The sequence below is a fragment of the Mustela nivalis genome (assembly GCF_964662115.1).
Source record: "Mustela nivalis genome assembly, chromosome: X".
NCBI classification, from domain to species: domain Eukaryota; kingdom Metazoa; phylum Chordata; class Mammalia; order Carnivora; family Mustelidae; genus Mustela; species Mustela nivalis.
In genome coordinates, this window is record NC_139040.1 from 81,831,587 (window position 1) to 81,849,841 (window position 18,255).

General features: G+C 43.4%; 1 protein-coding gene across 6 annotated transcripts in view; it reads right to left on the reverse strand.

Moving 5' to 3' along the window:
- Nucleotides 1-6,112: 6,112 nt before the first annotated feature.
- The window catches only part of LOC309856284 (conserved oligomeric Golgi complex subunit 2-like), a 33,588-nt gene continuing 21,445 nt past the window's right edge, over nt 6,113-18,255 (reverse strand). The window contains exons 4-7 of one of the 6 annotated variants that reach the window (XR_014307130.1): nt 11,742-11,921; nt 9,959-10,086; nt 7,824-7,982; nt 6,113-6,405 (exon numbers count right to left, since the gene is read on the reverse strand). Coding sequence is in view for 4 of the 6 variants with exons in the window: in XM_082717229.1 (XP_082573355.1) it covers nt 9,985-10,086; nt 11,742-11,921 (282 nt within the window). In the remaining 2 variants the exon portion in view is untranslated. Of the gene's footprint in view, nt 6,406-7,526; nt 7,983-9,578; nt 10,087-11,606; nt 11,922-18,255 lie in introns of those variants that run through there. The other 5 variants (XM_082717229.1, XM_082717228.1, XM_082717227.1 and 2 more) reach the window with 5 other exon arrangements.

Consider the following 18,255-nt stretch of genomic DNA (forward strand, 5'->3'; position numbering starts at 1 on the left):
AGGATGATTTTGTAGGAAGAAAAAATGTAAATAAGTGTAATTGTCTAAAAGTGGTGAGAGTCTTGCTTGTAGATGTTCCTCCTGCATTTTGGGAAGTTGGAGAATCCGTAATACTTTCAATTAAAGTTTTCCTGAGAATCCTCAGCTGACTTTGGGGGTGGGGGGCATTGTCCTTTGTGAAGATTTTGAGCTTCTATGAGTGAGCAGACCTCCACTCCAGAGTGACATAAAAAGCAATCTGCACCTCCTTCCTGATTTGTCTATAATGAAACTTGCTTTCCTCAGGTCCCAGCATTCGAGGCAGATAAATATGTTCCCTTTCGTTGGCTCTTACTCATACTTCAGCAAGATTTCCCATGTGCTTTCCTTGGCTGGCTGGGAAACTGGACCACAATTTATGGCATCTTAGGGGACAGGCGTGTAGAATTCCAATGGGATCCCAGAACAGAACCTAATTGGAGATTAGAGACCATTGCGGTGCAAAGCTTTTCTTTGAGATCAAAAGAGGTGCATGTTATGCAAATATTAGCAAGTGTAAGTTCACACTGTCTATTGAAAATTTATAGACTCATTATGGTCAAGAAGGCTGGAAGATAAGTAGATTTTGGGAAAGATGCAGGTAAATTCAGGGAGGTGGCAAATTACCCCAGGGAAAAGTAGAATGGCGAAAGAGTATGGCCCAAACTTTTTAAAAATATTTTATTCATTTATTTGACACACAGAAAGCCAGAAAGCACAAGTGGGGGGAATGGCAGAGGGAGAAGGAGAAGCAGGCTCTCCGCTGAGCAGGGAGGCAAATGTGTGGGACTCGATCCCAGGACCCTGGGATCATGACCTGAGCTGAAGGCAGACACTTAAGCGACTGAGCCACCCAAGTGCCCCCTGGCTCCAACTTCCAAAGATGGTGTATGAGATACCTTTGGTGGGAAGGAATGAAGATCAGCAACTGTCTTTGATTCTGCTTCTCAGGAAGGCATTGTGATGTGGTGCCCAGGACTTTGGAGACAGACACCCGCTTGGTGCCCTCCGGATCTGCCGCTAAAGCAACACATTCCAGAGGGCAGCTGCAGGCACTGGATGGCGTCACACAGGGTCAAACCCGGGAGGCACTCAGCCACGTACCCCTTCCACCATCCTGCTGGGTTTGAAAGAGCGCTATCAAAGTCCCTGCTGAAAAAAAGGACCATCCAGAGTGACATGTCCCACGGGGCACGCCGGCATTCCTTTACCCCTTCAGGTTATTGGCAGCAAGGCTGGAAATTTTTTAAATTGCCTGGGAAAATGATAGCAAACAGCTCCAAAAGGGAGTTTCAAAACGCAGACTTCATACTCTGTTTTGAGTACATTTCATTCATTTGGCAGGTACTGACAGGGTGCTTAAGTGCCAGGTGCTGCTGCATTAGAAACGGACTTGAGAAGTTAACAGGAGGGGGCTCCAGCCCTCAACCAGCACAAAGTGGATCAATGGACGCATGTGACAGACAGAGCACTGTGACGGGGAGTACTAGGTGCTCTCATAAGAAGGGTGTGCTAGGAGCTAAGGGAACACTCGGGGGGAGCCAGCACCAACACTTGGGGAGAGCTGTGGGAAACATGATGGATGCAGATGGCTCCACGGGAAACCAGAGAACTGCTCAGATCCCTGCTTCTTAACAGCTCCAAGTGCCCGGTGCTTCAGAGTGGGGGCTGGGCAAACAGGGAGCTGTGGTGGGCACAGTGATGCCTGAGTTCCGACCTGCAGCCCCTGAGCTGTTTCACCTGTCCCTTTAGGAGTACAATGACATAGGATGTCACCAATGGAGGATCTACCCCTGCATCCTGGTACTGGGAAAGCACGCCAGGGCTGCGGAGCTGAAAGCAAGAGTTGGTAGTTCCAGTAATGTGTGCAGGGTTTTAAAAAGTATACACGGGGAAATATCCGGTCTTATTTGCATGTGTTTGTACCATGCACAATTTTAAACTGCAATCCTCCTTTTACCTTCTTCCCTGTTGTTAAGACTCTCCTCTCCTCACCACTGCCTTTGTCCCTATAATACCTGTTGACAGCCTGGTGCTCATCCATGAGCTCATTCGCCTCTATCCACGCACGCATGGGGCTCTGTCACTGTTTAACAAATATGGGCTCATTTTATCTACCTCTTGATCTAGTGCTTCCTGGTTAATAATCCCTCCTGAATAAGGTCCTTGTTTTTATCTTCATTTTTTATAAAGAATGGCTGCTCACCTTTTATCAGGTTCCTTTATTTTTTATCAAATGCATTTATTGCTATAGTCTTAAGAGTTTTTTCACAGTTAATTTAGTGACGAGGTAAATCTTATTGATTTTCTGGTCTTGAGCTCCCTTTATTTTCCTGGAATGAATCCAAGTTGGTCTCAGGATATAGTCTTTTGATAGATGCCTGACTTCTGTTATTTGCTAACATTAGTTCAGTTTCTGTTAACTAATCTGTCCTAAGCCAGATTTGTTAATAGCTTCCCCGTTCCTCCCTCTCAGGTTTGGGTATTAAAATTGTGCTCAGCTTCATCAAGTGAATTGACTTATTATTGTTTAATTGCCTGTTGCCATTTAACAGTAGAAGGACAGTTATCCAGCTGCAAACCTGTCTGATCTTGGAACTCATCTTCTGAATTTTCCATTCTTGAATCATTTGGATGATTTGGTTTTCCTAGGAAATCATCGTTTCTTCTAGGTTATCAAATTGATTAGTATAAAGTGCCTTGCAGTTTAGTGATTCTTTTATATTATGCATTTGCTTTTATATCTCTGTTCCCAATCCTTATCTGTTTTGCAACTCTCTCTCTCCCTCTGTCCCCTCCTCCCTGAAACCCTCTTTCCCCAACCCCCTTCCCTCTCTTCCCACCTCCTCCCACAACCCATCTTCCCCCTCTCTTATCCTTAATAGGACATGTGAAGTTTTTTTTTTTTATTATTTCATTAGTCTTTCATAGAAACAACTTTGAGTTTATTTGCCTCTCATATTTTTTATTAGTTTAAAAATTTATCTTTATTATAATTACTTCCTTTCTTTTGAGTGAGCTGCCCTTTTCTGATGGGTTTAAATGAGAAGTTTCTTTTATTCAAAAAATGTTTGAAATTGAAGACATTTGACACTAAAGTCTCCTTAGAGTATAACTTCTGGTGTCTTCTGTAAGTTTTGGTATGAAATAATCACCTTTCCATTGCTTTCAAGATTTTCTTCAGTCGTCTTATGATTTATTCTTTGACTGAAGACTGTATTTCTTAACATGTATGTAGTTTCAATTTTTTGTTACCAGGTTATCTAATTCGGATTCTACTGGATTGTGATCAAAGAACTGTTCTTTAAATCTTTAATTTGGAAGGCTTGTAAAGGTTTCCTTTGCTGCCTAGTATGCAATTAATCTTTACAAATATGGCTTTTCTTAGGTGTAAGAAAGAAATGTTTTCCGAGGGAAATAAGGATGTCTATTTTCTTTTTTTTTTTTAAAGATTTTATTTATTTATTTGACAGACAGAGATCACAAGTAGGCAGAGAGGCAGAGAGTGAGAGAGAGGAGGAAGCAGGCTCCCCGCGAAGCAGAGAGCTCGATGTGGGGCTCGATCCTAGGACCCTGGGATCATGACCTGAGCCGAAGGCAGAGGCTTTAACATACTGAGCCACCCAGGCGCCCCAGGATGTCTATTTTCTGTGTGTCCTTGTTTTTCCCTCCTTCTAGTAGATACTCCCATTTGAAAAGCTAAAATTTTACCTTGTTATTGCATTTTTAGAGTCTTTAGGTATTATGTTGTTAGATGTATACCTGCTTATACCTTTTACATCTTCTTTCCAAACTCTGCCTTTAAAAATGTCCCTCTTCATCTTAGTACCTATAACTTTAGACCCAGCTTGTCTGCGATGAATTTTGCCATTCCGGCTTTCTCTTTTGCATGGTATCTCCTCACCTGATACATTCTCAATCCCTTTTGCATTTTAAGTATGTTTCTTGAACAACATGGATCTGTAACCCCCTGATAGGCGCTTTAATAGAAAAAGTCAGTCTGTACACATTTAAATTAATGATAAACAGTCATGATTTTATTCCTCCCATCTTATTTTGTTTGTTTTTACATTCCCTATTTTTGATGTTTTTAATTAAGTTCATTCTTTTTCTACTTGATAAATATAGAAGTTCTTTGCATTTTTCGATGACAGCTTAATTTAGATATAATTCACAGGCCATACCACTCACCATCTAATGTGGACAATTTAATGGCTTTCACTATAGTTAACTATACTATACTGAACTACCTACACATTTTCATCATCCTCAAAAGAAAACTTTAGCCATCACCACCAGTCTTAGGCAACCCTAATCTACTTTTGGTCTCTGTAGATTTAGCTATTCTGGAAATTCCGTATAAATCAAATTATGCAAGATGTGGTCTTCTGTGACTGACTTCTCTCAATCAGCAGAATGTTTTCAAGGCTCCTCTGTGTCATTGCACATATCAAAATTCTATTTCTTTTCAAGGCTGAATAATATTCCACTGGCTGGATGGATCACATTTTATTTATCTGTTCATCAGTTGATGAACATCTGGGTTGTTCTCACCTTTTTGCTATTATGAATAAACCCTAAACCTTCATGCACAAGTTTTTGTGTGGGGATAGTTTTTTTCTTGGCTCTATACACAGGAGTGATATTGGTGTGTCATATGGCAACTCAGCATTTTGAGGAGCTACTAAACCGTTTCTAATGTGGCTGCGCCATTTTCCAAGCCCACCAGCAATTTACAGGTTCCAGCTCTTCACATCCTTCCAACACCTGCTTTTGGGTTTTTTGATAGTAGCCATCCACGTGGGTGGGAGGTGGTCTCTCACCATGGTTGTGATTTGCATTTCCTGAATGATTAGTGATGTTGAGCATATTTTCACGTGCTTATTGTCCCATATATTTTATATAAACCTTAGATGTATCTTTATATATGTATTATATATTTCATATTTATATTTAAATATTTAAGAATGTAAATATATTTACATAAATATGTTTATATAAATATATGATAATGTAAAATATATTTATATAGACATTTATATATTAATGTATACATTTGAATATTGGAGAAATGTGTATTCAAGTTCTTTGCTCATTTTTAAAAAATATTTTATTTATTTATTTGAGAGAGATTTATTGAGAGAAATCACAAGCAGGCTGAGAGGCAGGCAGAGACAGAGGAAGAAGCAGGCTCCCTGCTGAGCAGAGAGCCCGATGCGGGGCTTGATCCCAGGACTCCGAGTTCATGACCTGACAGCAGCTTAACCCGCTGAGCCACCCAGGCACCCCTCTTTGCTCATTTCTTAACTGGGTTGTCTTTTCATTTGAGTTGTAAGAATTCTTCACACAGTCTGAATGCAGGTTCCTTATATATGACCTGCAAATATTTTCTCCCATTTAGTGGCTTGTCTTTTAACTTTGTCAATGGGGTCCTTGGAAGCACAAAACTGGGACATTTTGGTTGAGTCCCATTTATTTATTATTTTTTTTAAGTTGCTTGTACTTTGGTGTTATGGCTGAGGAGCCGTTGTTAGATTCAAGACCACTAACATTTACCTTTGTGTTTTCTTCTGAAAACTTTATCATTTTATTTTATTTTTATTTTTTAAAAGATTTTATTTATTTATTTGAGAAAGAGACAATGAGAGAGAGCATGAGCGAGGAGAAGGTCAGAGGGAGAAGCAGACTCCCTGTGGAGCTGGGAGCCTGATGCAGGACTCGATCCGGGAACTCCGGGATCATGACCTGAGCAGAAGGCAGCCGTCCAACCAACTGAGCTACCCAGGCACCCCGAACTTTATCATTTTAATGCTTACATTTATGTCTTTGATGCATTTTGGGTTATTTTCTCTGTATGGTGTGAGGCATGACTCCCGTTTCAGTATTTGCATGTGGCTGCTTAGGAGTAAAATACTGTTCTTACCCCCATTGAATTGTTTGGCACCCTTGTCAAACATTAGTTGACTGTAATTTATTTTCCTTTTTTTTCCCCATTGAAGCATTTCATGTGCCATGTATATTATATTTCTAGGGAAAAGGAATCCCAGGATTTTCCCTCCAGCCTGGATTCTTCCTTCTTCATGGTGCATGATGCCAGAAGAATTTTTCCATGCAGTGAAACCAAACTGAGGGGATGGAAATATTCTGCCACTTTTCTAGATCTTTCAGTTATACAAGTCTAGGGCTGGTCATGCCACACTTGTTTAACTTGCCCGTGAGGTTCACAGCAGTTTTCCCAGCTCTGTGGTCATCAATAATTTCAAATTTGCCAATATACTCATGCTTCATCATCACAGTGAAGAAATGGGACGATGACTTTGGTGCAGGGCCTCCTAAGAACCTGGCCTTCGCCTCCCCTTTCAGCAGTGTTAATGTTCTTGAGGGCATCTGTGGGACATTTGTTCACACTGTGACTGCAGCACGGAAAGATGGCAGAAAAAGCTTTTTTCCCTTTTATTAATATTTGGTCTTGTTCTCCTTCCCTTTCTCATAACCGAATGCGTATTTCCCCTCCGTCATTTGAAAACTGCATACTGTTCTCCAGCTGTTTTCCCCAGAACGAGACCTTGTGTATCAAGAATCCTTATTTCATGGTTATTATACACAATCTTAAAGATTTATGACTGTCCTCTTATTTTATACATGCATACACACGAAGCACTAAATACGGACTTTATCTGAATGGCTAAATGTTGGCCAAGACAGAAGCCAGTTGTAGTGGGAACTTCTAGGATAAAGATATAGTCTGAAGTTTTTGTTCTTTAAAAAAAGCCTTCATGGGGCGCCTGGGTGGCTCAGTGGGCTAAAGCCTCTTGCCTTCAGCCCAGGTCATGATCCCAGGGTCCTGGGATCAAGCCCCGCATCGGGTTCTCTGTTCAGTGAAGAGCCTGCTTCCCCCTCTCTCTGCCTGCCTCTCTGCCTATTTGTGATCTCTGTCTTTCAAATAAATAAAGTCTTAAAAAAAAAAAAGGCCTTCATATTTTATTAAAAATTTTCCGTGTCTGAATTCAAAAGGTTAACAATATAGTACAAGAATAATAATAGTAATAATAATAATATATCATCTAATAATAATATAATAATAATTTCTCCTGCATAGTCACTGCTGCACACTAGTAAAATAAGATGTTTCTTTTCTTTTCTTTTCTTTTTTAAAGATTTTATTTATTTTATTTATTTGACAGACAGAGATCACAAGTAGGCAGAGAGGCAGGCAGAGAGAGAAGGAGGGAAGTGGGCTCCCCGCTGAGCAAAGAGCCTGACATGGGGCTCGATCCCAAGAGCCTGAGATGACCCGAGCCAAAGGCAGAAGCTTAACCCACACAGGCACCCCGAGATGTTTATTTTCATTTGGGATTATGGAGGGGCAAGGTGTTTTTGGCTCTCCTGCCGAAGTAGGGACTCCTGTCAGTATTGTCTCCACCTTTTTCCCTAATAGTAGCTCTGGAAGATGAAGACGTCCCTCCATCTCCCAGACATGAGGGTGACATGGGATGAGGACATGGGATGGTATAAGTTCATTGACATAGTCTCATGAACTAAGCCCTGGTTTATTGGTCACAGTCGTTCTCCAAGTATTTTCAGGAGTAAACTTCAGGTGTTGCCCTTACTCTAATTTTTCTTTCTGAGATTTCTGACTGCAATCGCTACTTCCTGAAGTCACTCGAGGAGAAACGAGGCATGTGGCAGCGCAACAGTGTGTTTTTCTTTCAAGATGACAGAATCACTCTTGATTTCTGTACGCATCTCGGATTTTCATATACGAACATGGATTTTGGTGTCTACCCTGAGGAGATGATACATACGGTGTGAGGCACACTTGTATTCTCATGACACGTCACCTGGGTTCCCCAGAACTTTCTGGGCCCGGCAGAAAGGCAGAAACCCGGGTGAATTCCTCATTGTTCCAGCAGGCTGTCAGCCCTCAAAGGCCTTCTGGATGTGTTTGTGCATCGCAGTGTCTGCTGTGTAAGATACAGAAAGAGCACAGTAGTTTAGGGGGAAAATATTTAGGAACACATTTTCCAGGAGGAACCAGGATTCAGTTTGGGTGACTCTTGACCATTTTTCATCTTCTGATGACTGAAAGTGGTAGTTAGCCTACAGTCATGGTTTTAACATGCATTTCGAATGTAATGTTAGTTTCCATCAACATAAAACTATAAGAACTGTCTTCCTAAAGGGCATTCGTGTAAGGCCCGTTATTTTCCAGCTTGATTAATAAAAACAAAATTTTTCTGTAATGCTTTCTTCCTACTCTATATTAGTTTTCAGGACTGGATTGAAAGTGATTTATTGTGGATAGGGTTATATCTGCTTGTGGAATTATTTTCTGTTCCTGGGTTTTTAAAGGTGGCAGAGTTGACTTTCTATTTTTAATTCATCTTCACTAGATGAAGAATTAACAAATAGTACTTTTTATTGAAATAACCATAGCCTGGGGGTGCTTGGGTGGCTCAGGTCATGATCTCAGGGTCCTGGGATCGAGTCCCACATCGGGCTCCTTGCTCAGTGGGAAGCCTGCTTCACTCTTTGCCTCCCCCTCTCCTTATGCTTTCTCTAATAAGTAAATAAATAAATAACCTAAAAAAAAAAGAAGTTGTATTTGACTGGAGCTTCATGTGGAGTGACAGATCAACAGAAAGACAAAGGGATATGAGACAGGAAGCAATGAAGGAAAACACAGAGGCGCACAGTACAGACAGATGTTCCTCGGCTTATGACGGCCTTGGCTTCTAATAAACCCATTGTTCAGCTGGAAATCTGTTTAGTTGAAAATGCATGGAAAACACCTAAGCGACTGAACATCAGAGCTTAGCCCCGCCAACCTTAAATGTGTTGAGAACACTTACAGTATTGCACAGTTGGGCAAAATCCTCTAACACAAAGCCTACTTCACAATAAAGTGTCTGGTATCTCATGTAACTTACTGAACACTGCACTGAAAGTCAGAACAGGACGGTTCAAGTGTGTTGGTTGCTGACCCTAGTGATCACGTGGTTTGCCTGGGGGCTGTGCTCGCTGCCCCCACCCAGCATTACAAAAGAGGACCCTACTGTAGATCGCCAGCCTGGGAAAAGATCCAAACTAAATGCATATCACTTCTGCACTATTATAAAAAGTCAGAAAACCATAAACTGAACCAAGGTGAAGTCAGGGATCTTCTGTACCAGGTGTGTTAGGGAAGGTCAAGCTCTCCTGTCTGGCCAGGAACCATAGTGGTATGGGGGAAAGTTCCACAGTAGAAAGTTCTACAGCAGAGAACCACTAGGACTCAAGCACCAAGGGTCACAGGTTGGGCCAGGAAGACTGGATGCTCCTCTGTGGGCGATGAGAAGCCACAGGCGACTCAGGAAGGCTGCAGAGCTCTGGGAAGGTGGGACAGCCGAGGGCTGCAATGAAGAGGGACAGGTGGAGCTGGGAGACCAGGTGGGGAGAGCCCGCTACCCTCGAACAAAAGGCGACAAAGGTCTGGACTGGGATGACGGAGATGGTGGAAGGTAATGGGATATTCATGAAACAGAACTGGAAAGCCATGGAAATGAAATAAGAGAGGGAGGGAAAACCGAACATGACTTTAATTGCCACCAGTATAAAACGTGTTGAATTAAAATGAATTGGTATTTCTAGACCGATGATGACATCACAATAATGGAAGGAAACCAATTTTGATTTTGAACCTGGTTAAGGAGAAAGTATAGACAAGAGAAAAGCAGAGGCTCTGGAGTCACACAAATGTCACCGTTGAGATTCGTCCCCACTCTTCATTCCCTTTCCCTGTAAACCCAGGCAAGCGACACCTGCCTCACAGCACTGGTAACAAATAGGGAAGAGCACACGTTCCCGGGTCAGACAGGACAGCCAGGGATCAGCGGCACATGAGGAGGTGACAGGTGGTCACTAAACTGAGCTCAGGTGCATACACAGCAGTTTACGTCACCTTGAGATGGCTCCTCCTGTGACCTCTCAAAGAAGGCGGCAGTGGTGAGGAACGAACTCCAGGAGCTTATTAGCATACATGATCTTCAGGCCGTCCAGATGAGACTCAACAATCTGCTCTACAATCACCTAGCAGAAGGAAGAGCGTTTTATTTTTATTTATTTATTTGTTTGTTTGTTTGTGTTTTTGTTTGTTTTTAAAGCACCTACAAGAGAAGTATGAACTATACACTACAGAGAAAAGAATCAAGTAAACCTTAAAAATGCACTTCGTCCTTCCTCCTCCCCACTCAGTATGCTTTCTAAACAGGAGGTAAGTAACAACGGCACGAAAATCTAGGTCCCGGGATTTGGGAATACTGCTCCAACCCTGGGCGACACAGAGGCTGAGGGACAGAGACTGGCCTGAAGCTAAAACATCACACACACTCATCTGCTTCCCTTCTGAGCTTAAAAGCGAAATACTGTATCTGCAGACAACAGCTCTGTACCATCTTCACCCTGGCCTTATCCTCTACCGTCTCCAGAACAGGGAAAGGGCTGAGATGGAAAGTGATGGAAGAAAACACATCTTATTTTGCTTTAGTATTTTATTTTTTTTGGTGAGGCTGAGTTGCAGGAGGTGAATGACAAGCATACAAACTTAAAATACAAACGTGGCCACAGTTCATTTAACGACACGGAAACGTAAAGTACTTCCCTAATTTAGCATATTAGATTCAGTTCAATGAAAAGGGCATAAATTAAATAACTAAAATATTTTCATTTAGTGACAAAGAATAATGTGATCTTTTTCACCCCCACAGAGAGAGCTATGAACTATAATAGGATACATACAAAGAACTGACAGATCATTTACTTTTAATAGTCCTAATGAAGCTGAGAAGATTACTGAAATTAATCCTTCAATTTCACTTCTATCACTGGGATACTGTCCCGTTTTAAAACTGGAAGCCTTTCATCCTGAAGTCATGGTGGGTAGCTTTATACTTAGCGGACAGAAAGAACGCACGCACTGGCAGGTGACTGGAAGAAAGCCCTCAAACGCTGAGACTGGCTTCATGACTTCTGTCAGCCTGAACTAGATGAAACCGATGACGCTCTCTAAATGGGAAGCTGCTGATTGCTGGCGGCCTCACACGGTGCAGCCCATACTCTGGCCGCTCAGAGGCAGGATACACTGACTCCCTGTATTTAACTGTATCCTCATAGGTCAAGAACACTGGGTAACCAAGTTCTGGACTTAAGGTACTACCCCGCTAACTCGCCCTTAAAAGCCCTTTATCTTTGAATATTCCCTCCCTCCCACCTTCCTAGTCTGGCAAACTCCCCCATGGTCTTCAAGACTTAGGCCACATCAATTCTGCGAAGACGCCTCCCCTCACGGACTTTCCCTGAGCACAGAGCTGTCTTCCAGCTCCTCCAGTGGGCACGGGCGCCTTGGTGGGGTCACGCTTTTCGGCAACTTCATTGACGTATAACTTAGGGAAATGGAAATTGACCTAAAAATGTTCTCATCCGTACCTTCTTCCTAGGCAAGTCCCTCACCCCTACTAAATTAAGATGATCCCTGAGCTATGGCATCACTAGAAGAGACCAGAGCACATGCCTGATTCCTGCCATGCTGATGGGCACCAAGCGGGACCAACCTTTTCTTACAACCAGAAGAGCAGGAACTAGGAGCATCTTCAAGGAAGAGCCCTGAGCTCTCTCACACCCAGTCAAGAAACGAAGCCAGATTAGATGCTCTGTGTTTGCGGAATGAGGTGCATGGGGGCACAAACCTCATCCATGTACGGTTTCACCAGTACTTGACCGACTAACGCCTCTGCATCCCGTGTCTTGTCAATTGTAGCGTAAGTCCGGAGGCAGTGCCATATGATGTCCACATTGGAAGTCTGAAGCCCTTCTAGCAGCAGGCCTCCCAGGGACTGCTGCAGCATGGCCGTAATGTGGGCTATACGCTGCAAGAACAGAGAGACCAGGAAAGAAGGTCCAGGCACAACAGTTTCTAAAAGCTCAAATATATGTGTATAACTTATATACATATGTGTTATATATATAAAGCGAGCCTTTAATTCTACCAGAATATATGTAAGATTAAAATCCCAACATTTCCTAGAGAATAACAATCAATCTCTTCTCCCCATGATTGCTTTCTTTCTTTCTTTTTTAAAGGTTTTTATTTATTTATTTGTCGAGAGAGAACACAAGCACACAAGGAGACACAGGCAGAAAGAGAAGCAGGCTTCCTGCCAAGCAAGGAGCCCAAGGTGGGACTGGATCCCAGGACCCTGGGATCATGACCTAGGCCAGAGGCAGTGGCTTAACTGACTGAGCCACTGAAGCGTCCCCTCCCTATGATTTCTTTGAAAGTAAATCGGCTTCATCAAAGTGAAGTTTAGACAATTACTGAACGACAAAAAGTTATTTGCCTCTTAAGCTACGGAGTAAATCGGACAAACGTGCATTTAAACCCAGTCAAGGGCTTTGGATAAATGAACTCTGACTATATCATATGATGTGTCAAGTTACATGAAATTCAGAATTAATTTTACTTGCATAGTTTGGAGACTACACTTGTGTCTTTACACAAAATCTATCTAGTGTGACATAATGGAAGCAGGGTCCCAAGCAGGAGACACTGAAAAAAAAATTCAAAGCTAGCTTCAAAATCCTGTAGAGTAGCAATTATCAGGGGGCAATGCTAGGTCAAACCAAAATCATCCAGGAAATTCGCAAACAGCAAATTGAAAATCGAAACTAACCCTTACTGGTCTTACTTTGTCCAGAAGAGGCATGCCTTTGCTCTGAACAGCATGAAACTGTAATTGGTTAAATTCTGTGGCAATTCTCTCCAAAATCTGTCTAGTCCAGAGAGGGCTAGTAGAGACAATTAGAGAAGTGTAATTCCCAAAGTTAAAACCTGCCACCCTCACTGCCCCCCATGCCTTACAGCGCTCAGGCACCTGCACCTGCATGCCATCAATTTTCAGGACAAACTGTCTGTGCAGCAGGCCCCAGGTGCGAGGGGTGAGGAGCAGGGAGGTCGTAGAAGCCACCGACACAGCCTGGCCCGGGCCACAGGGCCCAGGCAAGGGGATGGAGCTATTTTAGGTCAGTGTGGGTACAACTGCATGTTTCCACCACGTTCCTCGGGCTCTCCCATTCGTGCCCTTCTTCTCCCATTCTCTAACCCCCTCCTCTCTCTTGCCCTGTCCTACCGTTCATACCCAAATCCCCCTCTTCTTTTCCGCCTGCCTCATTCTCCTTCCCAAGTACCTCCCCAGTACCAACTACTGCTGTCTCCTCAATCAGCTAAATCTGACCGCCTAGCAGCAACCTGGGAAATTGCTCAGAGCAGCGGACTCCAAGTTTACATTTACCCAATGGCAGAAGGAGCAAGCTCGGTGCTCCGGGAGCTGGTGAGAAATCACTCACAGTGCATCTGCCATCAAGTGGACTGGATACACTTCCCTCTTGCCCCCCACATTAGAAAGCGTCAACCCCATTCAAAAGGAAGCCGAACAGTGAAAAAAAAAAAAAAAACACAACAAAGGCCCCAAAGCCCCTGCTGGGCTCTATGAGGCATCCCACATCTGAGAATGGGCAGTCAGGTAGTGAGGAAACACACTGTAAGTAAACCCAAAATGTCTGGAGACCTGCCACGGTGTGCCCCATCCCAGAGCATCAGAAGCGTAATCCCAACCTCTACTGACTGATCCCATGCGCATTTCCTATTTATCCTTATCTCAGCATTTCTGGGCCTGGCAGAGTATGATGGATTTACCATGCGCTGACGCTGCTCTGGCTTTCCTGACTCTAGAGCTCAGAGCTGCTCTTCTGGAGAAAAAAGTCCTCCAAGGTAATTCTGAGCAAGAAAGCGCACAATGTCTGTTTATCAAGGACAGTGTTGCAAAGGGACAGGATTGTAGACACAGAGCTCACCGAGGTGTTTCTATCCGAGGAGCACAGCAGCAACAGCAAAGACGGGAAGAACACTGGAGGGCCAGCTCCCCAGGGGCCGAACGTGGACATGGCTGGAGGGGCTGCAGGCGCTGCCAAGGGCCGCAGTGAAGCAGAGCCGCTGGAGACACACGGGCTGCAGAAGGGCCGCATACAGACTGTCTGCTAAGTGTGGACGAACGGGGGCAGAAGCACGAGTGCTACGGGCTAGAGACACAAGCACAGTGGAGGCTGACCACTTAGTTGAATGCCTTGATGTGAAAGGGGGCAGAGACCTAGGACCAGAGAATCGCTTCCTTTGGGATGTGTCCGTTCTTAATCTCCATCATGAGACATGTGGAGCATATGGTCTCTCAAGTTCCTTCCAAATCTAAAACCTTAATTCCTAAAATTTAGAAACCTAACTCTGCCTGCAAGGGGAGGGACTGTTAGCCTTACACAACAGAGCACGCAGGGCACCAGGCGACCTTGACGCAGGCAGTCCAGCTGGTATGTGCAGGACCAGCCCGGGCTACTCCCACTGCACCACTGTGCGTCTCACGGTGCTGACAGGACCTAACTACTCATTTTCTGAGTCACTCATCTACCCTGGCTGATTGAAAATTCACACCAGGAGGGGAACAAGACAATCACAGTATAACAAAGAGAGCCATCATCCTTTTCCTATTTCATAAGCTTTTTCTTTCCTGCTTGTAAATTTCAACTGGATGTGTCCTACACTGTTTCATAATAATATAATTCTGGTGCAAAATACATCAATGGTAATACTCTGGGCATGTCTAGGAAAAAAAACGAGATGGATAAAAACCAAGATGAATGGTAGGTATGCCTTAAAGATCAACAGGACTTTGCTAGTCCTCAGGGAAGGTGATTCCAAATATACTTTTCCACTGCAAGCATAATGACGTGTTGGAGCTGTGGTCTATAACCAAAGGGTTTATAGGAACATGTTATAGATTTCACCATTTCATGCTCTCCACTCCCCTGGAGCTACATTCTAGCCACAAACCTGAATTTTCTTCTTGTTCAGAAATGAATTCTAACTAAGCCGTCCCCGCCTAATTAGACTGGATGTGAAGTATTAATTTATGTGCTACTTAGTTAAAAAAAAAAAAGCTTACCTGCTTGCTTCTAGTGCAGAGGTTTCTTTAGAACTTTGTGAATTTAAGATTTTTTCAATCTTTTCAACTGATCAAATAACTTGTATAAGCCTCAACACACACATCTATAAAAATAAAAATTAAGCAAACAAAAAACGTCACCATCTTTACTCTTAATCATCTTTATTTCCCATGCTAAATGCAGGAAAATATAAGACCAAAAGTTAACTTCAAATATATAGGGCATGCTATATTTTGAATATTTCTATGAAACACAGAATTATCAAGAATACAAATCTTGGGCGCCTGGGTGGCTCAGTGTGTTTAGCCGCTGCCTTCAGCTCAGGTCATGATCTCAGGGTCCGGGATCGAGTCCCACATCGGGCTCTCTGCTCAGCAAGGGAGCCTGCTTCCTCCTCTCTCTCTCTCTCTGCCTGCCTCTCTGCCTGTGTGTGCTCTCTCTTTGTCAAATAAATAAATAAAATCTTTAAAAAAAAAAAGAAAGAATACAAACCTTAGTTCTAGAATAAGCATACTTCCATATTCTATTGCAAGTTTATAGAGAAAAAAAAAACCTAGACTTTGCTTTCTCATATTCTATACTCTTATTTCTTCTTTCCCCCATCCTGAATCTTTCTATGGGCCTTTCTTTCCTATTTTTTTAAAAAAGATTTGTTTATTTGAGAGAGAGAGAGACTGCATGTGCGCGTGCAGGGGAAGGGCAGAGGGAGAGAGAGAATCTCGAGCAGACATCCTGCTGAGCTCAGAGCTCAATGCGGGGCTCAATCTCATGACCCTATGATCATGACCTGAGCCAAAATCAAGAGTCGGACGTTTAACCAACTGAGCCATCAGGCGCCTTTCCATTTGTTTTCTTATGGCCCTTTATTCATGTTTTAACTTTGGCTTCCGATCGTACTGACCCTCTCAGTTTACATGTGCATATACCTATATGCCCAAGCACCAAATCATTAAAGACCTTTTACACTACAAATATTATCAAAGAGGTTGAGGAACATTATGAAAACTCTCATCCTTAAAGAACAAAAAAATACAAAGTCATCCATTCAATACATAGTTACTGAACACCCCTGGGAGCTCGACATTCATTCCGACGGGGGATGGGGGAGGAGGGGGACACGAGAAAATAAAGCAAGAAATACACCCTGCTCTCATAAAGCTTACTGTTTTGTCTGGAAGCGCATGACAAGCATTCTTTGGATAAAAGCTGTGAGGAGATCCAGAGGCGAATTAAACAGAAGGTCCCTCAAACAGGCTTTCTCCCCACTGAGATTTTAACAAATATGCTAATAATACACATAGAAAACATTGTACAGAGCAGCAGGCGAGAGTCAGAAGCCCAGACTCCCAATGCCCGCTGTGCCCCTACATCGTTATGATCATGAATGACATTGGGGACACTTGAAACTGGAGATAGCACTAAGGGGCACACTCCCAGCGTGAGCCCTCAGACGTACAGAGCCGTTGCCTGTCTCACACACCTTGAAACTAAGCCAACACCGCATGCAAACTACTGGGAATCGAAAAAATTAAAGTGAACACCAGAACATAAAGAACACAGGATCAGAAAATAACAACAAACCTACGGCAGAATCCTGAGTTTGCTTTGGAAAGCCCACTTCTCCCCTAGTCTCTAGTATAGGCCTATTTTCTTTACAGGGCCGCTGACAATTTATACAGTCGTTAACTGTCAAGCGCTGCACCGACAACAGTTATCACTGTTTCTTGTTCTGGAAAAAGTGGGTGATCTTGAGATCGTGTGGGTACCTCTAAAATTCCGTCTTATTATTTCAGGTAGATAACGTGACATAATGCATAAAATGCACATGCGTGAGAGCTTTGAAAAAAAGCTGAATAGTGCTGACAAGTTCACGGAGACAAGAGGAGAGGACTTCAACTGGCATGCAGCATAAGAAATCTACTGGAGGGTACCTTTTTCTTCCTTATGTCCTCTTGTTTACACATTTGTTCATCTACTGCCCGAATTCCTTCACTGACAGATGACCTGAGACTCTTTAAAAGAATAATAAAGAAAACATATTACAGACATTGTTTTGTCACATTATCAAGTTCCTACATCTCATTCAATTCCACAGAACTTAATACCTGTGCACCAGTACTATGCAGATATTGACAAAAAAAAAAAAAAAAAGATATACCAGACACAGTTACTGTTGAGGGGACTCGTGATCTGGGGGCATAATGACACGAAGGCAGGGTCGCATGGCCAGAAGAAGAATGACACATATACAGTGAAAGTTATGGGGATGAGGGGGCTTAGAATGGAGAACAGATAATATGAAGCAAAGTACAGGAGAGTCTGTAAATGCGACGGGGCTCGAATCAGACTCTGAAAGCCATGTGTACACAGCAGCCGAGGTGGGGAGGGGATGGGGAGCAGATATAAGTGCAGACACACTCAGGGGCAGGGTCAGACAGGCACACAACCATGTGCACTGCAGGCTTCCTTCTGGAGAGGAGCAGAAATAGGAATGGAGGGCCGACTTCACTGAGATGAGGTCTTTAGATTCTGCATATTTTGGAGAACGAGAGAATGTCAAAGCACTGATGCATGATGATGAAATGTGGGTATGGAAATACCAGGAATCAAGAATGAAGAACAGAAGACCAGAAAAAGGCAGAGCGCAGAGGTGGAGAAACATGTCCAGAAGCTAATGAATAAAGAGATAATTAGGAATTAGGGCCAAAACAATGGTTAACAGAAACAACTAGAATGAAGTAGGCATATCACAAAAATTCCACAGGAAGGTGATTAATTCACTCCATCAACATTATGAAACACCTCCTGGATGTCAGTATTGTGGCAGCCCACAGGGATACAATGAAGACAGATATAGTCGTAACCCTCAGTGGTCTGAGAATCTCACAGAACAGCTTCAGAGTTGGGACCAGAAAGGCAGGTCAGGCCTGTGGCTGAGCAGGACCAAAGTGGCCATAAAGACAGGCCATGGAAAAGGGAGGGGATATGGTGATGGCAGGGGGTGAGGCGAGACGGGAGCCTGTGTGAGTAGAGCAAATCTGCCTCCAGGGAGGGGGTTCGAGAGAAGAGTGGGAGGCCAAAGGAAGGTTAGGCATGGGAAACAACACCACTATGAGGCCCCGGGAGGAAGAGGCACACCAAGGAGGCAGTGGGAGAGCCCCACAGCGGCTGGTGTGGAATCCAACAGCGGACCACGAAAATCCCTTCCAT